Raw genomic sequence first — 16,316 nt, 5'->3', positions numbered from 1 at the left:
ACACATTCACAACAGAATGATGTCAGTCTTAACAATGTAGAGAAGTACAGAAAAGATATAATAAAAGGAAGAAACAGGTAAGAGAAAACAAACAAAACCTTATACAAGAAAGTGGCAAACGGCCATAACTTGGCTGAGAAACCTAAAACTGTCTAAATAAGAGATTATTCCCACCCTTCCAGGTTACAGTTTTTAATTAGGTCCCAAATGTAAGCCCAGGCCAACTCAGGCCCAAAAATAAAGTCATCAATGAAACAGATGCTAAAGACCAAAATGAAGAATGAGTACAGCAACTATAACAAAGCCATGTAAATAAAATGCAAGGAAATAGGACCAGGCTGAGGGCAGCAAAAAGAAAAAAAGAAATAGGACCAAATAGGGTACACACCTCTACTTCATTTACCCCTATCCCCACTGAAGGACCATCAAGACGAGAAGTATCCCAACGTGACAACAAGGTATTCACAGGTATCTCTAACTACACACTATAGTATAAAATCCATCTTTAATCAACCAAAATATAATTCTGGCATACTCACTATCAGTGTGCTTATTTTATTATTTTTAAGGTAATGAATGTCTATGGTTAAAATAACAACAACAAAAAAAGCCCACAGTGGTACAGAAATCTGTTTAAAATCTCTCCTCCTGGGGCTTCCCTGGTGGCACAGTGGTTAAGAATCCGCCTGCCAATGCAGGGGACACGGGTTTGAGCCCTAGTCCGGGAAGATCTCACGTGCTGCAGAGCAACTGGGCCCGTGCGCCACAACTACTGGGCCTGTGTGCCACAACTACTGAAGCCCACATGCCTAGAGCCCATGCTACGCAACAAGAGAAGCCATCGCAATGAGAAGCCAGCGCACCACAATGAAGAGCAGCCCCCGCTCATCACAACTAGAGAAAGCCCGTGTGCAGCAAGGAAGACCCAAAGCAGCCAAAATAAATAAATAAATAAAAATTTAAAAAATAAAAAATAATAATAAAATCTCCCCTCCTCCTCACCCTAGAGCCGCTTTGTACTCCAAGATGATCACTATTCAAATACTTCTTGAGTATCCTTCCAAAACTTTGTCAGAGAATTTCCTAAACTGACCCATGAACACTCAATTCAAGGATCTCAAGTTAGGAACTCATAACAAAGGTAAATATTACTACAAAATGAGATCAGAGAGGGACAGAACACACAGCAGATAAACCTTTGAACATATGCTAAAAGCTAAAATCTGATTTTAAATCATGTGTTCCTAAACAAAATTAAAAGATTCCTTGCTGATAAAGAAGTCAAGAAACACCATCTCCAAGAAACACAATCAAGAAATAAGCCCCACCCTATCAACGAGACCTTCTACTGAGGCCCAATCTAGGATAGAACTTTGAAACTCAATTTACAACTGCCCCAAGAGTAAACTAACTGAAAATGGGGATCCAAGAAAGCAAATAGTGTTGTTTTTGCAGGAGCCATCAATGTCCTGCCCGTCTCCAGCACTACCCATCTAGGGAAAGAAGGTGCAGATCACAAGAGTCCGCAGCATGAGGAGCTAAGAGCCGGGTCTTTCTTTCTCTTCTGGGGTCTGGTGTTCAAAGTGCATAATTTGTTGAAACATATGCCTAGATAAATGGAAAAGGCTATCTGTAAATTAAGCTAGCCCAGAAGCCACTGTGCAATTATCTCACAAATGTGAATCCCCCCCATTTAACTCATATTACAAAAACTGAATGAAATAATTGAGTTTTAAATGTCTGACACAGAATGTTACATAATATAAATTCTCATTAAATATTTTAAGAAAAAAATTAAATGAAATACACATCAGGATACAGTGAGTCTCATGTGCTTTCATTAATTTTAACCTAGCAACTATCAGTTAACTTTTGAAGTTAATTCCAATAATCTAAAATCCAGGGGCTGTTAGTTAACATTTGAAATTCGCAAATCAGGAATACACAGTCCAGAATAGTTAAATCTAAAAATGAGAGACATGAGGAAGACAGGCGCCATGACAGCACTCTACAAAGGTAATGGTTCTCCTGCCTTTACTTCAGTCAGGAGAATGTGTTAGGTAGCATAAGGAATGTCAGAAGTAAGTTTTCATCAGTGAAATAAACGATGTCCAAGTTAATGTGGCTTGGCTAGAAATACTGTAAAGGCGTCTCCACCTCTGCATGAACAGGGTCTAAGAATCAGCAAATCTAGGATCTCAATACTCTCCAGAGTGCACACATACTCTAAGAGTCCCATTCAGCCTTGTGTTCCACCACTGATCAGGTGATTCTGGGGCTAATGCCTACTGCTGCTAACATATTGCTACATGTGCCTCCAAAGCACCTTTCCAGCAAGGTCCTTGATAGACTACCTACAAGGACAAAGAGCTGGGACTTCCGTCGTCAAGCTTCACCAACAGGTTCCTGTGACTGCTTTTGTGCATGCTTGCTAATCAATGTTTTTTTATGGGTGGCAAAAAAAGAAAGAGCCATTCTAACTTGTAAATTGTTAAACTGACCTTTATCATAAGCTTTCAGGATACTTCACACTTTTCTTCTGCCACTGATGTTTTTGTGATAGTCATCCTTATACTTATCTCCCCCTTTTAGGGAACTGTAAGTTTTCAATGCAGACAAGGGATATCTATGTTATCTTCATATTCCCTGCATAGAAGACTTGCATTCAGTGTACTCAAATATTTGTTGCTCTAATTTACTATCGACAAATTACAAACCAGTATAGAAAACTGATACAATTATATGTGAAGCTTCAGTATGAGTACATAAGACTGTCAGTTATATATTCATTAAATAAACTCCATTAATTAACTAGTCTACAAATACATGTGGATCTTAAATAACCTAACCACCATTTCAATTCTTAGACAATCTAGTGGTGTTTTTGTAACATAAATTAGTTCTCTGGATACATTTTAAAAATATTAATAATGCAGTCACTAACATCAATTTCAAAGAGCTCAAAGCATCAAAATGAGTTTCAAAGTAAAATAAACTTAACCAAAAATAACCTTTTCAAATCTGCAAAATAATACTGGTATTACATAAATAAAAACTAAATGTTACATAATCAAGTCAGAAAAAGATATTTTTACTCTGTAGCTAGCCAAGCACTGAACCTTCACCTTGGTTCAAAGTGCATGGCCCACCATTCCACTTTACCATCTACATCACAGCAACTCACGTCTCACACAGTTTTTCTTAACAACCTGAAATATATAGAAGTGGCAGCCAAATGTCCCCTAGTCATTTCAATTTGTAACCGAGTCTACGGAAAGAGCTATTGGGGCGGGGCGGGGGGGGGGGGGGGGGGCGCGGTTCAGAGCTTAAAAAAGCACATGTTTATATTCCTGCAATTCTAATGTGTGGCCAGATAAGCAAGCATTTTCTATAATCTCTTACTATAGCTTTATTACCAGGAACGTAACAAAATCTTAGGAAATGTATAGTAACTGCATGAGACTTTGTCCGGATAAATAATAATGACTATAATTGTTTACAAGACAACTTTCCAAAGTAGAAAATACTTTTTAAGATGCATCATATTAAAGACCTAATTTTCAAACAAAAAAGTATGACATTATTCTGTGGTTACTTTTGTAACCCAAACACTAATCTCCTTTAGCACTGGAAATGAATATATTCCTTTAAGTGCCAGCAAACAAAACACACACATAATATAGCATAATTTTAAACATCAACATCCAAATATTATAGTATAAAAAAGCCACCTCTACAACTAACCTAATAATTTTCCCTTACCATCTACATGCAAGTGAACCAAATTTAGGAAAATACATGCTTTAATGGACCTGAAACTACTTCCACTGCCCCCAAAATTTTAAATTCCAGCTATTTTCATACTAATTATCTCCTAGGAAAAAAAGCACATACATTTTATTTTTCTTAGACACATACATTTTAAAATGGTAAACAATCCATAACTACTTCTAGGTATTCTACATAATCTTTCTATTGATTAAAAGAATTACAAAAGAAAAAAAATTCCAATAAGAGTATTTAATACAAACTTAAAAATGACATAGATACTTCAAAGTGAACAACTATGTATTTTAGCAATAGTTCCCTGACAAAAGATTCCCCAACCCTTTAGCATTATATAACTACTATAAATACATATAGTATTACTATATTCATGCTACATATTACTACATATTATTTTTTAACTCAAATCCTTATTAACTGAAAACAAGATTAATCCAAAAGATTTTCAAAAATGTACTGAAAGTGTCACCATAGTTAATTTCTGTTAAAATGTTTCACTTTTTAATTACTTTTCAGTAACTCCACTATAATTAAAAAAATAAGAATACTGAATTATGTTACCAAAAGATGGTCAGCATTAGTTTAAAGAGAAAAGTAATCAAAATCAGCTATATTTCAAGAACTCTGATTAAGCAACCACTTGCTGTTTACAATCTTTTAAAAATATTTTAAAGGTATTACTGCAAAATAATATACTGTATTACTAATTTCTTTTTCATCCAAAACCCCAAGCACTGTATATCAAACGGCAATCATTCAAACAAAAATTCTTTCAATGACTCCAATATAAATTAATCTCACAAATGCATTCAGAGACTACGAGAAATCAGCAGTTTAGACAAAGTATTCTCACCTAGAAAAGGTACATATGAGTTTAGAGGCAAGTAAGAGACAGTTATTATTAAATGTTTTAAACTTTCCAAATCTTTTAAGTCAAGAGTTAACCTTTTTTAAAACCTACTAATTTAACTTTAAAAACTTGAAAGAAGATCCAATAATATATAGGAATAAGAATTTTTGAAAGCAAGTAGTAATAGCTAAATTTCTGTCAAAAAAAAAAGTTATACAAGGTGCAGACTAAATTTGTTGGGGGGGTTGGGGTGAGGGGGTGGTAATGAGAAAAATCATCGCTAAAAAGAGAATCCTGGGAGTTATTTAATTCCAGTATCTGCTCTTAGGTAAGTAGCCGGAACCTACCCCAACAAAGAAAAGCCAACTCTTATTTTTAAGACTTTCAGACAATAAGAATTCTGAAACTAACACAGCTCAACATTCCACAAAAAACATACTGTTTACCAGGGCTGTGCAAAAGATGGATGACACTAAATAATTCAATACTTCCTATAGCAGGACTCCAGCTCCTTCATTCTATTCAGAATCCAATTCAAACACATGGTGCGAGGTTATATAATATCAAGCTTTACATTACACATTTCACTGGTATGTTCGAGCTCACAAGGACGCAACCATGAATTGCATGCGGTTGCAAGCACATTCTCCAGAATGTTTTATTTTAATGTTAAGGCTAAGAAGCCTTGACCTAAATAGGTAGGACCTCACAAGCATGGGGTCTGAAGTAATGAAGAACCTTTTTTCTTTAGTTCCACAAAACATTTAGTAATCAAATTACCCAGTATTTTATGAAGCCTTCATTCTTCCACAAAACATAATGAAGCTTCGCAAGTTTCTCATTTATAAGATGTTGCTTATTCAAACATCAAGAAAGTATTGCACTTGCACAAAGAAATACCTGAAAATGTTCAGTTCTTTTACAATTTAAACTCAGTAGTGCATAATAACTGCAGGGTTCAATATTACAATCTGAAATACAATGTTAAGCACAATCCACTGTGAATCCATCTAAATACAAGCATTCTGAGACATGAAATCAACTAGCATTTTACACATTATCCACGTAGAACATCAGATTCCATTTATTTCTTCATTACCATAACCAAAAGCCGTAGCCTTGGCCAAACTTTTCCAAATGTATTATCTTTGCAAACAGTTTTACCAACCTCCTATTAGATCGGCAATAATCACTCCAAAATAAAATAATGCTCCTTAAATTTAAATATTTTGCTTAATCTTTTGGAATGACAACTCTGACAGTAGTGAAGTATTTTTAAATAAAATATTTTAAATACTCAGGTTGAAACAAATTTCAAGGCTTAGGTCATTTATGTTTAAATCATTTCAGAGCTAGTCGCTATTCATTTTTCCAGCAATAATTTTAATGAAGCCAATTAATACATAGTCAAAGTTTAATTCAACTTTTCTCTATGGGTCAAAGGGACTGGGCTTACTGAAAAGGATTATTTCAGTTTAGCTTTCTGGTCATTATTTGTATTCAAAACCCCTTACACTTATTTTGAAACAAAAACCTAAGTGTAATTACAGATAAAAGGTTATTAGTGACTCTCCTAAACCAAACTACAGACAAAAATTAGGGACAACTAAATTTTTTTTTTAATCAACTTAAGAATAAAATGCAAGGCTTTAGTCATTTCAAACTTCCTTCTCAATTGCAACAATAAAGCTAAGTGTCAAATGCAAAGCCACTGATTTCAGCTAGAAAAGCAAATGTCTTAATGGATGCAACACCTATCCCAGCACACTCCAAGTTTCATGGTCCCAATTAAGAAGCAAGCATACAAATATCATTTCGATCAGATTTTGGTCAAGAGACACAAACTGATGCAGACAGATCGAGACTCCAGTGCCTTTGTTCAATAGCTTACGGGTGGGTAACTAAATGTGCTACAGGTTGATAAGCATTTACCAGGCTTATGAATGCTGCTTCCAAGCTTGAGAAAGGTACAAGAATTCTAGACGCAAATAATCTTGGATAATTTTTATTAAACACCACCGAGATACACACTCCGAAGGAGAGGCCTATTCATCGCTACTATTTATTTCCATGTTTACCTCTCCTCCCTCCCCCAAACCCCCCCCTTCACTTTCTCCTCCCACCCTGTCCCGCCATCTTGGGCCGACAGGAGCAGCCATTACTTAACTAAATGACAGTGCCAACAACTTTCCACACAAATAAACAGAAACTGCACCCCGAATTCCCCCCTGGCCTCCCCTGCCAGACACGCAGGAAACGAGGCTCCAAGAAGAAAACACATTCACAAGTAACTGCAGGATTTCTATGGCCGAAAGACCCAAAAAGTAAACAAGTCACCTAACTTCAGGTAAAACACCATACCCCTCGAGATGCATGACAACAGACCCATGCAAACTCTTCACCGCCCTAAACTACTGCAACTTCCCCCTTCTGGGAGCGGGGACACAAGAAAGCCCCAAACGTTGGGTTAACAGTAGACTTCCCGAACAGCCTTCCTGGAGGAAAAGAATAAAAACCAAGGGAGGCAAGTAAGTCGGAAATGCGGGGAAATCTGCACACATTTACAAGCCCTTGACCCTAAACAGGCACCTCGGAGCGATCATCGGTCGCCCCTCCCAAAGCCGTAAAATAACAGGCAGTTTTGTCGACCCAGTTGAGCTCGGCCCCAAAGCGCTGCCGTCTCTGTTCCTCCAGCTACGAGAGGAGAGGGCGATTTCGCAAGGGAGCGAGTGAGGGATCCGGGGGTGTGTGTGGGGGGCGGGGGGAGGGGGGGAGCAGAAGCAGGAAATAGTTTTCCGGAAGCCCCTCGGCCCTCCTTCGCGGCCACAATGAGCGCCGGCCGGGCCGCGGGGCCGCGGGGTTCGGGGCGAGCGGGGCGCCGGCCGGGGAGACCGTGTCCGCGCTCCGGCCCGCAGCTGCCTTACCTTGCCCAGCAGGGCCTTCGTCCTGGCGCCATCTTCATGAAACCTCACGAAACCGAAGAGGCGGCTGTGGAGAGAGACACACGCGGCTCGTTAAAGGTCCGACAGCACCACCGACCCATCCCTGCCCGAGCCCGAGGCCCCAGCGGCGGCTACAGCACAGAGAGCGCCAAGCCAAGGTGCTCGCCCCGCCGCCGCCAGAGGCGAGCCGCGCTCCGGCCTCCCAGGAGAGCGGCGCCAACCCGTCCGGAGCCGACCGGGCGGGTGACGGCAGCCCGTACCTGTCCAGTCCGCCGAGCGCCTCCCTTTCCTCGGCTGTCAGGCTCGGGGACGCCTCCTCGCTCTCGCCGCTCGCTTTTCCCGCCGCCATTTTCTTTTCCTCATCACCGAAAGCGGCGGCGGCGGCGGCAGCGGCGGCGGCGGTAGCGAGCGACACTCCGCAGGATTTCATGGAAACGCAGCGAATTCACAACTCCGACGCCGACACCTCCCCCCGGGCCGGGGCCCACAACGACGCCCCCAGTCTCCGCGCGGGACCGGCACACCAACTTTATCGCCGCCTCCTCCTCCGCCGCAGGCGGCAGCGACGAAAAATCCCAACGCGGCGGCAGTGAAGGCGGCGGCGGCAGGGGCTGCAGAGCCCCCGAGTCGGCAGCGGCGGCGGCTCGGCTTGTAGGGTCACATCGCGGGAGCGGGCGAGGGGCAGCCACGGGCGGAGATGGCGGGAACGGCCGGAGCGTGCGGGGTTGAGGGACGCGGGGGGGATTCGTTGGAGACACAAACTTCCCCGGCACCAGCACAAAGTTGTTGTAATTGTGTCACACAGCGAACCCCACGCCGCCGCCGTGACCCCCCCCTCCCCACCCGGCCGGCGCCGCCAATCAGCGTGGCCCGCTCGCTTCACGTGACCTTTGTTGACTCACGTCAGCCGTGGCTCCACTCAACTTGCTAGCTGCCCGAGCCCCGCCCACCGAGGCCCCCACCGACAGGGAGCGGGACGCACGCCAATTCTGGCCGGTGGTTGGCTGCTGGGCCCGTCCGTCCGAGGGAAGGGTTTGTCCTCGAGAGGGAGCAGCTGATTAGGTTGTGCCAGTTAAATACACTGGGGCAGAGAATGGAAGGTCCGGGCCGTGTCACCTCGGGAGCCGCGGCGGGCTCGGGAGGGGGAGGGGAGCGGTGGGGAAGGGCGAGGTCCGGCACCGCCCGCGGCGGGCGCGAGCAGTGAGCGAGGACACCATGGACGGCCTTTGCCTGCCCGGGAGCTAGGTGGTGGGCCCAGACCGCGGCTCCGGCATCGTGCGCTTCGGGGGTCCCGGGCCCCGGAGGGCCTGATAAGGGTCGCGTCGCCGGGAGGCGGCGCACGGCCCCTGACCTCCGCCCTCCGAAGAAGGCGCCCACTTTTGGCACCGCTGGAAGTAATGGCCTCCGCGAGGAGCGCACTCGGGCAGTGGCTGCTGGCCCCCTGCTCCGCGGCTCAGGCGCCGCCCTAGGCCAGGCGTGCGCTCTCGGCCCCGATCCCCTCGCTCGCCCCCCAAGTGAAGGGGGAAAGGTCCCCTGACCCCCGGCGGAAGGGAATGAAAAGTCACCCACCGGGGTCTGGCTCGCTGACCATAGCTCCCCACCGCCAAAGGTCTGTTGGCGGCACTTTGGGTCCAAAGTTTCATGCTACCTGTGTTTTATCAGTAGTTCATTATAGTGTTGTAAGAAAAAGCAATGACGAAAAATTAAGCGAGATCTCCAGGATGTTGGTTTCTACTGCTCTGATCTCAGTGGGGCCTTCATGGAAGAGTTCGGGCTGCTTGTAGACAGGCCTGAGAGAAGGCATAATTAAGATAGTCAGCGAAGCTTGCAGCCCAGAAAACCCTTTTCTACCTCCCACAACATGTCTTACACAACAGTAACACTTTCTTGTTCTGACCGCGTCACAGGTGCAAATAAAAGTCACTAGTCTGCCTTTCAATCCATAGTATAATTGGGAGAAAAAGAAAACATGCGTTCGGTCTATTACTCTGTCCAAAAGACAAATTTAATAAGATATGTCTCATATAACAGATCTGTTACAGGGCACACCTCCAGTCTTCAGGGATAGGAAAAAAATTAATGGACATACGAAGACAAGGTTTCCTTTATAGACATGGACTCTATATTTTCAATAATGTAACCAATAAACAAGGTATGTTCAACTTGGATGTTAAACTATAAGGAAGACAATTCAGTGCTGACTCAGTAATCCTAGCAGTATTCAGTGAGAAGCTATGGAAATCCCATACTGTGTGTGATTTTGCACACAGTTTTAAATTGTTCCCCTGAGACTAGTAACTAGACTAACAAACTATAGTTTTATATGGATTATATTTCAGGTTTAATTACTTTCTCTGAAACACCTCTTCCACTCTTTATGGCATTCCTTCCATTTTACTTGAATGGGTGAATATACAGGGCTGAATATTTTCTGCAGCTAAATTAGCACATGCATTGTAAACTTTCTCACAACAGATGACCTTCAAAGCCCGGGAGATTTTGACACCACTATCTCCCCCCACAAACCACCACACACACACACACACACACACACACACACACTTAGACTTGCACAAGCAGAGATAGAAATTCTGCCAGTATTTGGCAGTCTTCCTGGAGCTGGTGGTTCTTGACTCAGACCGTTTCCAAGAATTATAAGGCTGCCCACCTCCAACCCCTCAAAACCTTCTTTCTCACTACATAATCATTACTAGGTAATAGCAGCAGAATTGCATGGAGTGGATGCAATGTGTGGGGTCGAAGTCAGGCAGACCTGGATGCAAAGTATTACTCTGCACAGGCTGTGTGTCCTTGGGAAAGTTACTTATCCTCTAAGCCAGAATTCTGTGTCTAGTCCAATTACAGTCCATCATGAAGCATGAGATAATTTTTATACAGTAACATAGTCCTTATATCACTGTGTAATTTTTTAGATCTTGCATAGTTTATATCATATAAATGTATGTACAATAGGTATGTAGCCTCTAAGGTTTAGGTCCTTCACTGGAGAGAGAAATGGCGAAGTGGGATAGATGATTTTATAACAATTATTTCTATGAAAAGTGAACCTGAAAACCCATATGGAAGGCAGAGCAGTTGAGCCAAAGGAGCATGAACTGTGGAATCATGCAGATCTAGGTTCGAATCCTAACTCTGCCACTTGACAGCTGGGTGACCTTCAACAAGTTAGTCTAATTTGAGCTTCAGTTCCCTCATCTGTGAAAAAGAGAAGATAAATCTTTTTAACACTTTACAACATTATTTTGAAGATTTAATGCCGCAAGGTAGGTAAAGTGCCAGACACATAATATTGAAAGACCTCAAAAAAAAAAAATAGGAAGGTTCGTATTTCTAAAATCCTTTCTAGCTTTCCACATTCTGGGTTCTAAATGTGTTGATCGTCAGCTTACCAATCACTTCCTCCTTATCCCTCCCCAACCTCCCTATAAGCCCAACACACTAGGCAGTCCTAATATACTTTTTGTTTGTGCATATAACCCCAACATTGCTACATCTCTCCTTCTTTATTCTAAAATTAAACCTTATATCTCTTAGTACTGCTTCTTGTTTCATAATTATAACTTAATACACTAGGAGCTGGGGAGAATAATTTTAATTTACCAAGTTGATTTGACTAATATATGCATAGATAAATCAATGTTTTAAAAATATATAAAATTTGTGTTACGCTGAGTCCAATTATGGACTAGTTAGGGCATCATTTGTAGCAACACTGTTAATACTTATGTAAGTACCATCAATTAATATCAGAGGAGAAGCCCACTCAATTATAGGAAAATAAATTTAACTCCTTTTAAGCAACTAAATAGTTAATCTGAACTATTTAGGAATACGTAGTTCATTTATATCGTTAGTGCCACATAACCTATGCATACAATAAAAAGTCACGTAACAGAGTCATGATTTATCTAGTCTTATAAATAGAAGTATACTTATCCTTTAAATCAGGATCAAAAATAAATTCAGCTCTTCCTGCACCTACCGGTGTCATAAAGATTATCCAACTCATGTCCAAACACATTGATGACAAACATAAATATAGGGTTAGAGTTGAGGGGAGATAAGGAGCCAAGTACAGACAGACTTTCACCTGTTTCAAAAACTTCAGTTGTCAGAATAGTTTTGGGACTTCTGGAAGAAGCCACACCCATCAGGAGCCTAGACTACCCTTACCAAGCTGTAGTGAGGCATCCCAAATCCTACCCACCACCACCACACTGGGGAGCCTGGGCTTCCACTCCCACCCAGCAGTAATGAGGCATCACTCCTTCCTTGCTGAGGTGGTGTCAGAGGAGGCCTCCTGGAGGGTCAGAACTTTTACAGTGCCCAGTGGTAACAAAGCCACCACTCCGTGGTGTCAGTGGAAGCAATGTGGGGAACAGTAATGAGGCACTCCTACACCTCCAGACATGGTGGTATCAAGGGAGGCCTAGTGGGGAGCCAAAACTTTCATTCACACCCAGTGGTAACAAGGAGACCCTCCCCCTCCACCAGCGTCAATCAAGGTTGACTGGGGAACTTGGACTTCCACTCCTACCTGGCAGTAACAACACAGTGCTTTCCCTTCCCCAACAGAGTGATGTCAGAAGAGACCTGCTAAAACACAATATTTAGATGTATAATACCCACAATGTCCAGGTTTCAATGAAAAATCACTCATACCAAGAACCAGGATAACCCCAACATTAATTAGACAAGACAATCAACAGATGTGAACACTAAGGTGAATCAGATGTTCACGTTATCTGCCAAGGATTTTAAAGCAGTCATAAAAATGTTTCAATGGCAATTATGAATCCATTCCAAGCAAATGAAAAACCAGAAAGTCTTAGCAGAGAAATGGGAAGTTTCAGCAAAGAAATAGAATATACAAAGAAGAAACAAATGGACATTTTAGAACTGAAAAATATAATAACCACAATGTAAAACTCAATGTATGGGCTCATCATCAGAATGGAGGGGATAAAGGAAAGAGAGATCTTCAAGACAGAGCAATAGAAATTACTCAATCTGAACAACAGAGAGAAAATAGACTGGAAAAAACAAAGAACAACACCACCAAAAAAAGAAACAAAAAAACCCAGAGCCTCAGAAATCTATGGGAAGATAACAAAAGATCTCACATCTATGTCATCAGAGTCCCAGAAGGAGAGGAGAAATAGGTCAGAGCCCAAATGGTATGCAAAGAAATAATGGCTGAAAACTTTCCAAGTTGACACAGTCCCTGTCCTGAACTCTTACTTGGAGAGTTGTATAAATAAATTTTATACTATAAAATAGAGTGATGAGTGCTATAAGCTTTACCCAAATTTCTGTGGATACTCATAGAAGAGGCAACTTTATCAACCTAGAGGTACCAGATAAAGCTCCTAGAGAATAAAAGATGGATTGTTGGGAGCTAGAGGGTGGATACAGGGGTGGGTGTCTTCCCAGCAGAGGCAGCAACAGATCTGCAAAAGCACAGATGCCTAAGAGTATGAGAGTTCTGGTAAATTCAAGCAGGTGAGCATGGCTGTGACCAAAAGGGTAAGGAAAGAATTGGGACTTGAAGTTGGAAAAGTAGGCAGAACCATGAAGAGTCCAGTAAGGCTTACTAAAGAATCATACCAATGGTTATTGTGATTTTAGGCACAGAAATAGTAGGGTTGCTAGTGGTGTTAGTGCTGCTACTTTAAACAGATTTCCTTTTACCTGGGCTCAGCATCTGGCACCAAGCTCAAAGAATATTGACTAGCTGGCTGGTCTAGCCCCTTTGCTAGACCAGGGATCAGAAAATCCTAACCTACAGGCCAAATCCAGCATACCACCTATATTTGTACAGCCATTTCATCACACATTAAAATTAAATGAAATTCAAATTTGGGTATGCATAAATAAAGTTTTACTGGTACACAGTCATGCTCATTCATTTATGTATCATCTATGGCTACTTTCACAAAACAACACAGAGTTGAATAGTTGCAATAGAGAACGTATGTGGTGCTCTCAGCTCTTCACACTGCTGCTTAGTACCCTACAAATCACAGTGATGCTGCAATAACTTGGCAGTGTTTCAAGTGCCACACATATAACACCATGACTTTTTTTTTATTACCAGTACATACCTATCATGTCAAAACCAGAAAAAAGAGAAAAAGGACTTCATATGTCATGCTTTTAATGCACAGTAGAGTGTGGACTATTTTGTTATCAAATTTGATAGCCAAGCATTTATTATGCAATAAGTACAGTTTTACTAAAAGAATACAATATATGTCAACATTATCAGACTATACTCATCACAATATTCCCAACTGACAAGAAAGCAACAGTGAGAACAATTAGAGAATTTAAAACAGAGTATTTCGTCACAGCAGAATTTCTTCACAAAAATAAAAAATGAATATGAGGCTGCAACCAAAGTAATTTTCTGAGTGGCTCATTTCTTAGCCAAATAAGAAAAGCTGTTTAATTAAATTGTGTTTGATTGCAACAGCCAAAGTAATGTGTCCAGAGAAGATAAATTTAAGACTATTAGACTTTCAGTTAGAACAGTTGCTTGAAGAGTCGAGGACATTGGGAGCAGCATCAGTAGTCAATTAAAAACCAAAACAATTAACTGAGTGGTTTTCCTTGGCCCTTTATGAGTTAACAGGTAATACTGAGTTGTTCATTTGAGGAGTAAAGGCCTTGTTTGAAATGACTGAAGAACTAGCTTCTGTGAATAGTCTGCATGGAACAACTACAGGGGGAAATATTTTCAAAGAAGCTGAAAAAGTACTGATTCCATACAACATGAAGAGGAACCTGCTAAGATGTGTTACAAGCAGTGGTAGTAAAATATGTGTAAAACAGAAAATGCTTATTTGAACAAACAACAAAGCTTATGAAAATGTAAGGTGTTTAAACCCTATGGCTATTTATTGTATTATTCGTCAGTGATGACTTTGTGGTAATATTTGAACTTATCGTGTGTTACTGAACCAGTAGTGGCAATGGTAACTTCATTCATTCTCATGTCTTGAACCATCATCAGTTCCGTGAATTTTTATCAGAAGTAGAAGCTGAATATCCTGACTTGTTCTGTCACACTGCAGTTCTTATTGTTTGATTGTGATTCTTTTCAGCTCCAGAGCAAAACTGAGAATTATTGAATGAGAAGAACAGCCTTCAACCACTATAATCAAACTATGAATGGCTTTGGAAATTAGGTTTTGTGGGAGACTTGATAATATGTCTTAATGAATTTCACCAATTACATGGTAAAACAACACTTATGACATGAAACATACTTCAGTAAAATCATTTTGATGATGAGTAACATTGCTTGAACTACAAGTAATGTCAAGCCACTTTATACACTTCCATGCTATCAAAAGTTAAAATAAGAAGCATATTATCCATTCCTATAGAAATCTGCAGCAGATATATTTTCCAAGCTCAAACTACATTCCAAGCAGCAGTTTTGAGACATCAATGCAAGTGAAAAGGAAATTTCTATATTTCAAAATTCATTTAACTGTGCAATTGAGTTTCTACCTAACCATCAATTGAAAGTGATTAATCTGCAACGTAATGACATACTAAAATGCAAATATCAAGAGAAGAATCTAATAGAATTCTATAAATGCCTTCCATGCAATGAATATGCTCAATTAAAATCATATGCACATGGATTGATGTCAGTGTTTAGCAGTGCCTATCTATATGGAAAGACATTTTCAAAAGTGAAATACATAAAATCCCATTACAGATCAGCATTAACAGATGAACATTTGCAAACTAATCTGATGATAAGGAATACTAATTTTGAACCCTAATTAAGCAAAATGTATTCAAAAAACAAAGAATCCTATTCTTATTAGTAGACCTGTATTAGCAAAAACTGCACTCAAGGGAATTCCCTGGCAGTGCAGTGGTTAGGACTGTACACTTCCTCTGCCGGGGGCCCGGGTTTGATCCCTGGTCAGGGAACTAAGATCCCGCAAGCTGCCTGATGAGGCCAAAAAAAAAACTACACTCAAGTATTACTATTACATTTCAAACATCAGTAAAATATTTGTGGAAATTTGTTTCCTCTCTTGTTATATAGGTACCTAACATCTCTAATTTTGCCTCTTGACCTGCAAGATCTGAAATATTTACTATCTGGTCCCATATAGAAAAAGTTTGCCAACCCCTGGCCTAGCTACCTGGTTCCGTGGGGACATCCAGTTCAAAATGATATATTGCCTTTTGCCCCCAAATATATCCCAGCCTAACTTCTCCAAAACATTCTCTCAAATCTAGAAAAAACAGACAAGATTTCACAATATCAAAGACTAAAACTGACAGGTAACCTAAGGCTTGGATCTGGGTGAAACTGATGTTAATTATGAGGCAAATGGCCCTAAATGGCTGGATTAAGAAAATCCCAGTCATGAATTACCTTGGCTTCATTTCCTCAACACACTGACTGAAAAAGGTAGTAAGCCACTTATTTAAGGCCCACACCCTATCCCCTGATGACCCACTATCTGCCTCCCAACTCAGTCAGTGTCTAAACCAACATGAGATGTCAATTTCTCTACTTTTCAAGGATGCTCAGCAGAAAACTGATCCCCACCCCCGCCTCCACTCCAAATCCTCTAGACCCCTCTATTCCCTGTTTATCTAGGCAGATAGACAAAACAAGTGGGCAGGAAATAGGAGAGGGATTGGGAGGAAAAGGGAGTAGACTTACATTTAATAAGGTGCAA

At 41.1% G+C, this 16,316-nt stretch overlaps 1 protein-coding gene across 3 annotated transcripts in view; it reads right to left on the bottom strand.

Moving 5' to 3' along the window:
* KDM6A (lysine demethylase 6A) overlaps positions 1-8,345 on the bottom strand; it is a 208,927-nt gene extending 200,582 nt beyond the window's left edge. For all 3 annotated transcript variants that reach the window (XM_082865264.1, XM_082865266.1, XM_082865265.1), the window contains exons 1-2: positions 7,839-8,345; positions 7,561-7,624 (exon numbers count right to left, since the gene is read on the bottom strand). In XM_082865264.1, the coding sequence (XP_082721390.1) occupies positions 7,561-7,624; positions 7,839-8,008 (234 nt within the window). In that variant the 5' untranslated portion in view covers positions 8,009-8,345. The remainder of the gene's footprint in view (positions 1-7,560; positions 7,625-7,838) is intronic.
* Between the last annotated feature and the right edge of the window lie 7,971 nt (positions 8,346-16,316).

Source organism: Leucopleurus acutus (genome assembly GCF_964270905.1).
Source record: "Leucopleurus acutus genome assembly, chromosome: X".
NCBI classification, from domain to species: Eukaryota; Metazoa; Chordata; class Mammalia; order Artiodactyla; family Delphinidae; genus Leucopleurus; species Leucopleurus acutus.
This window is presented reverse-complemented; position numbering and strand designations above follow the sequence as displayed.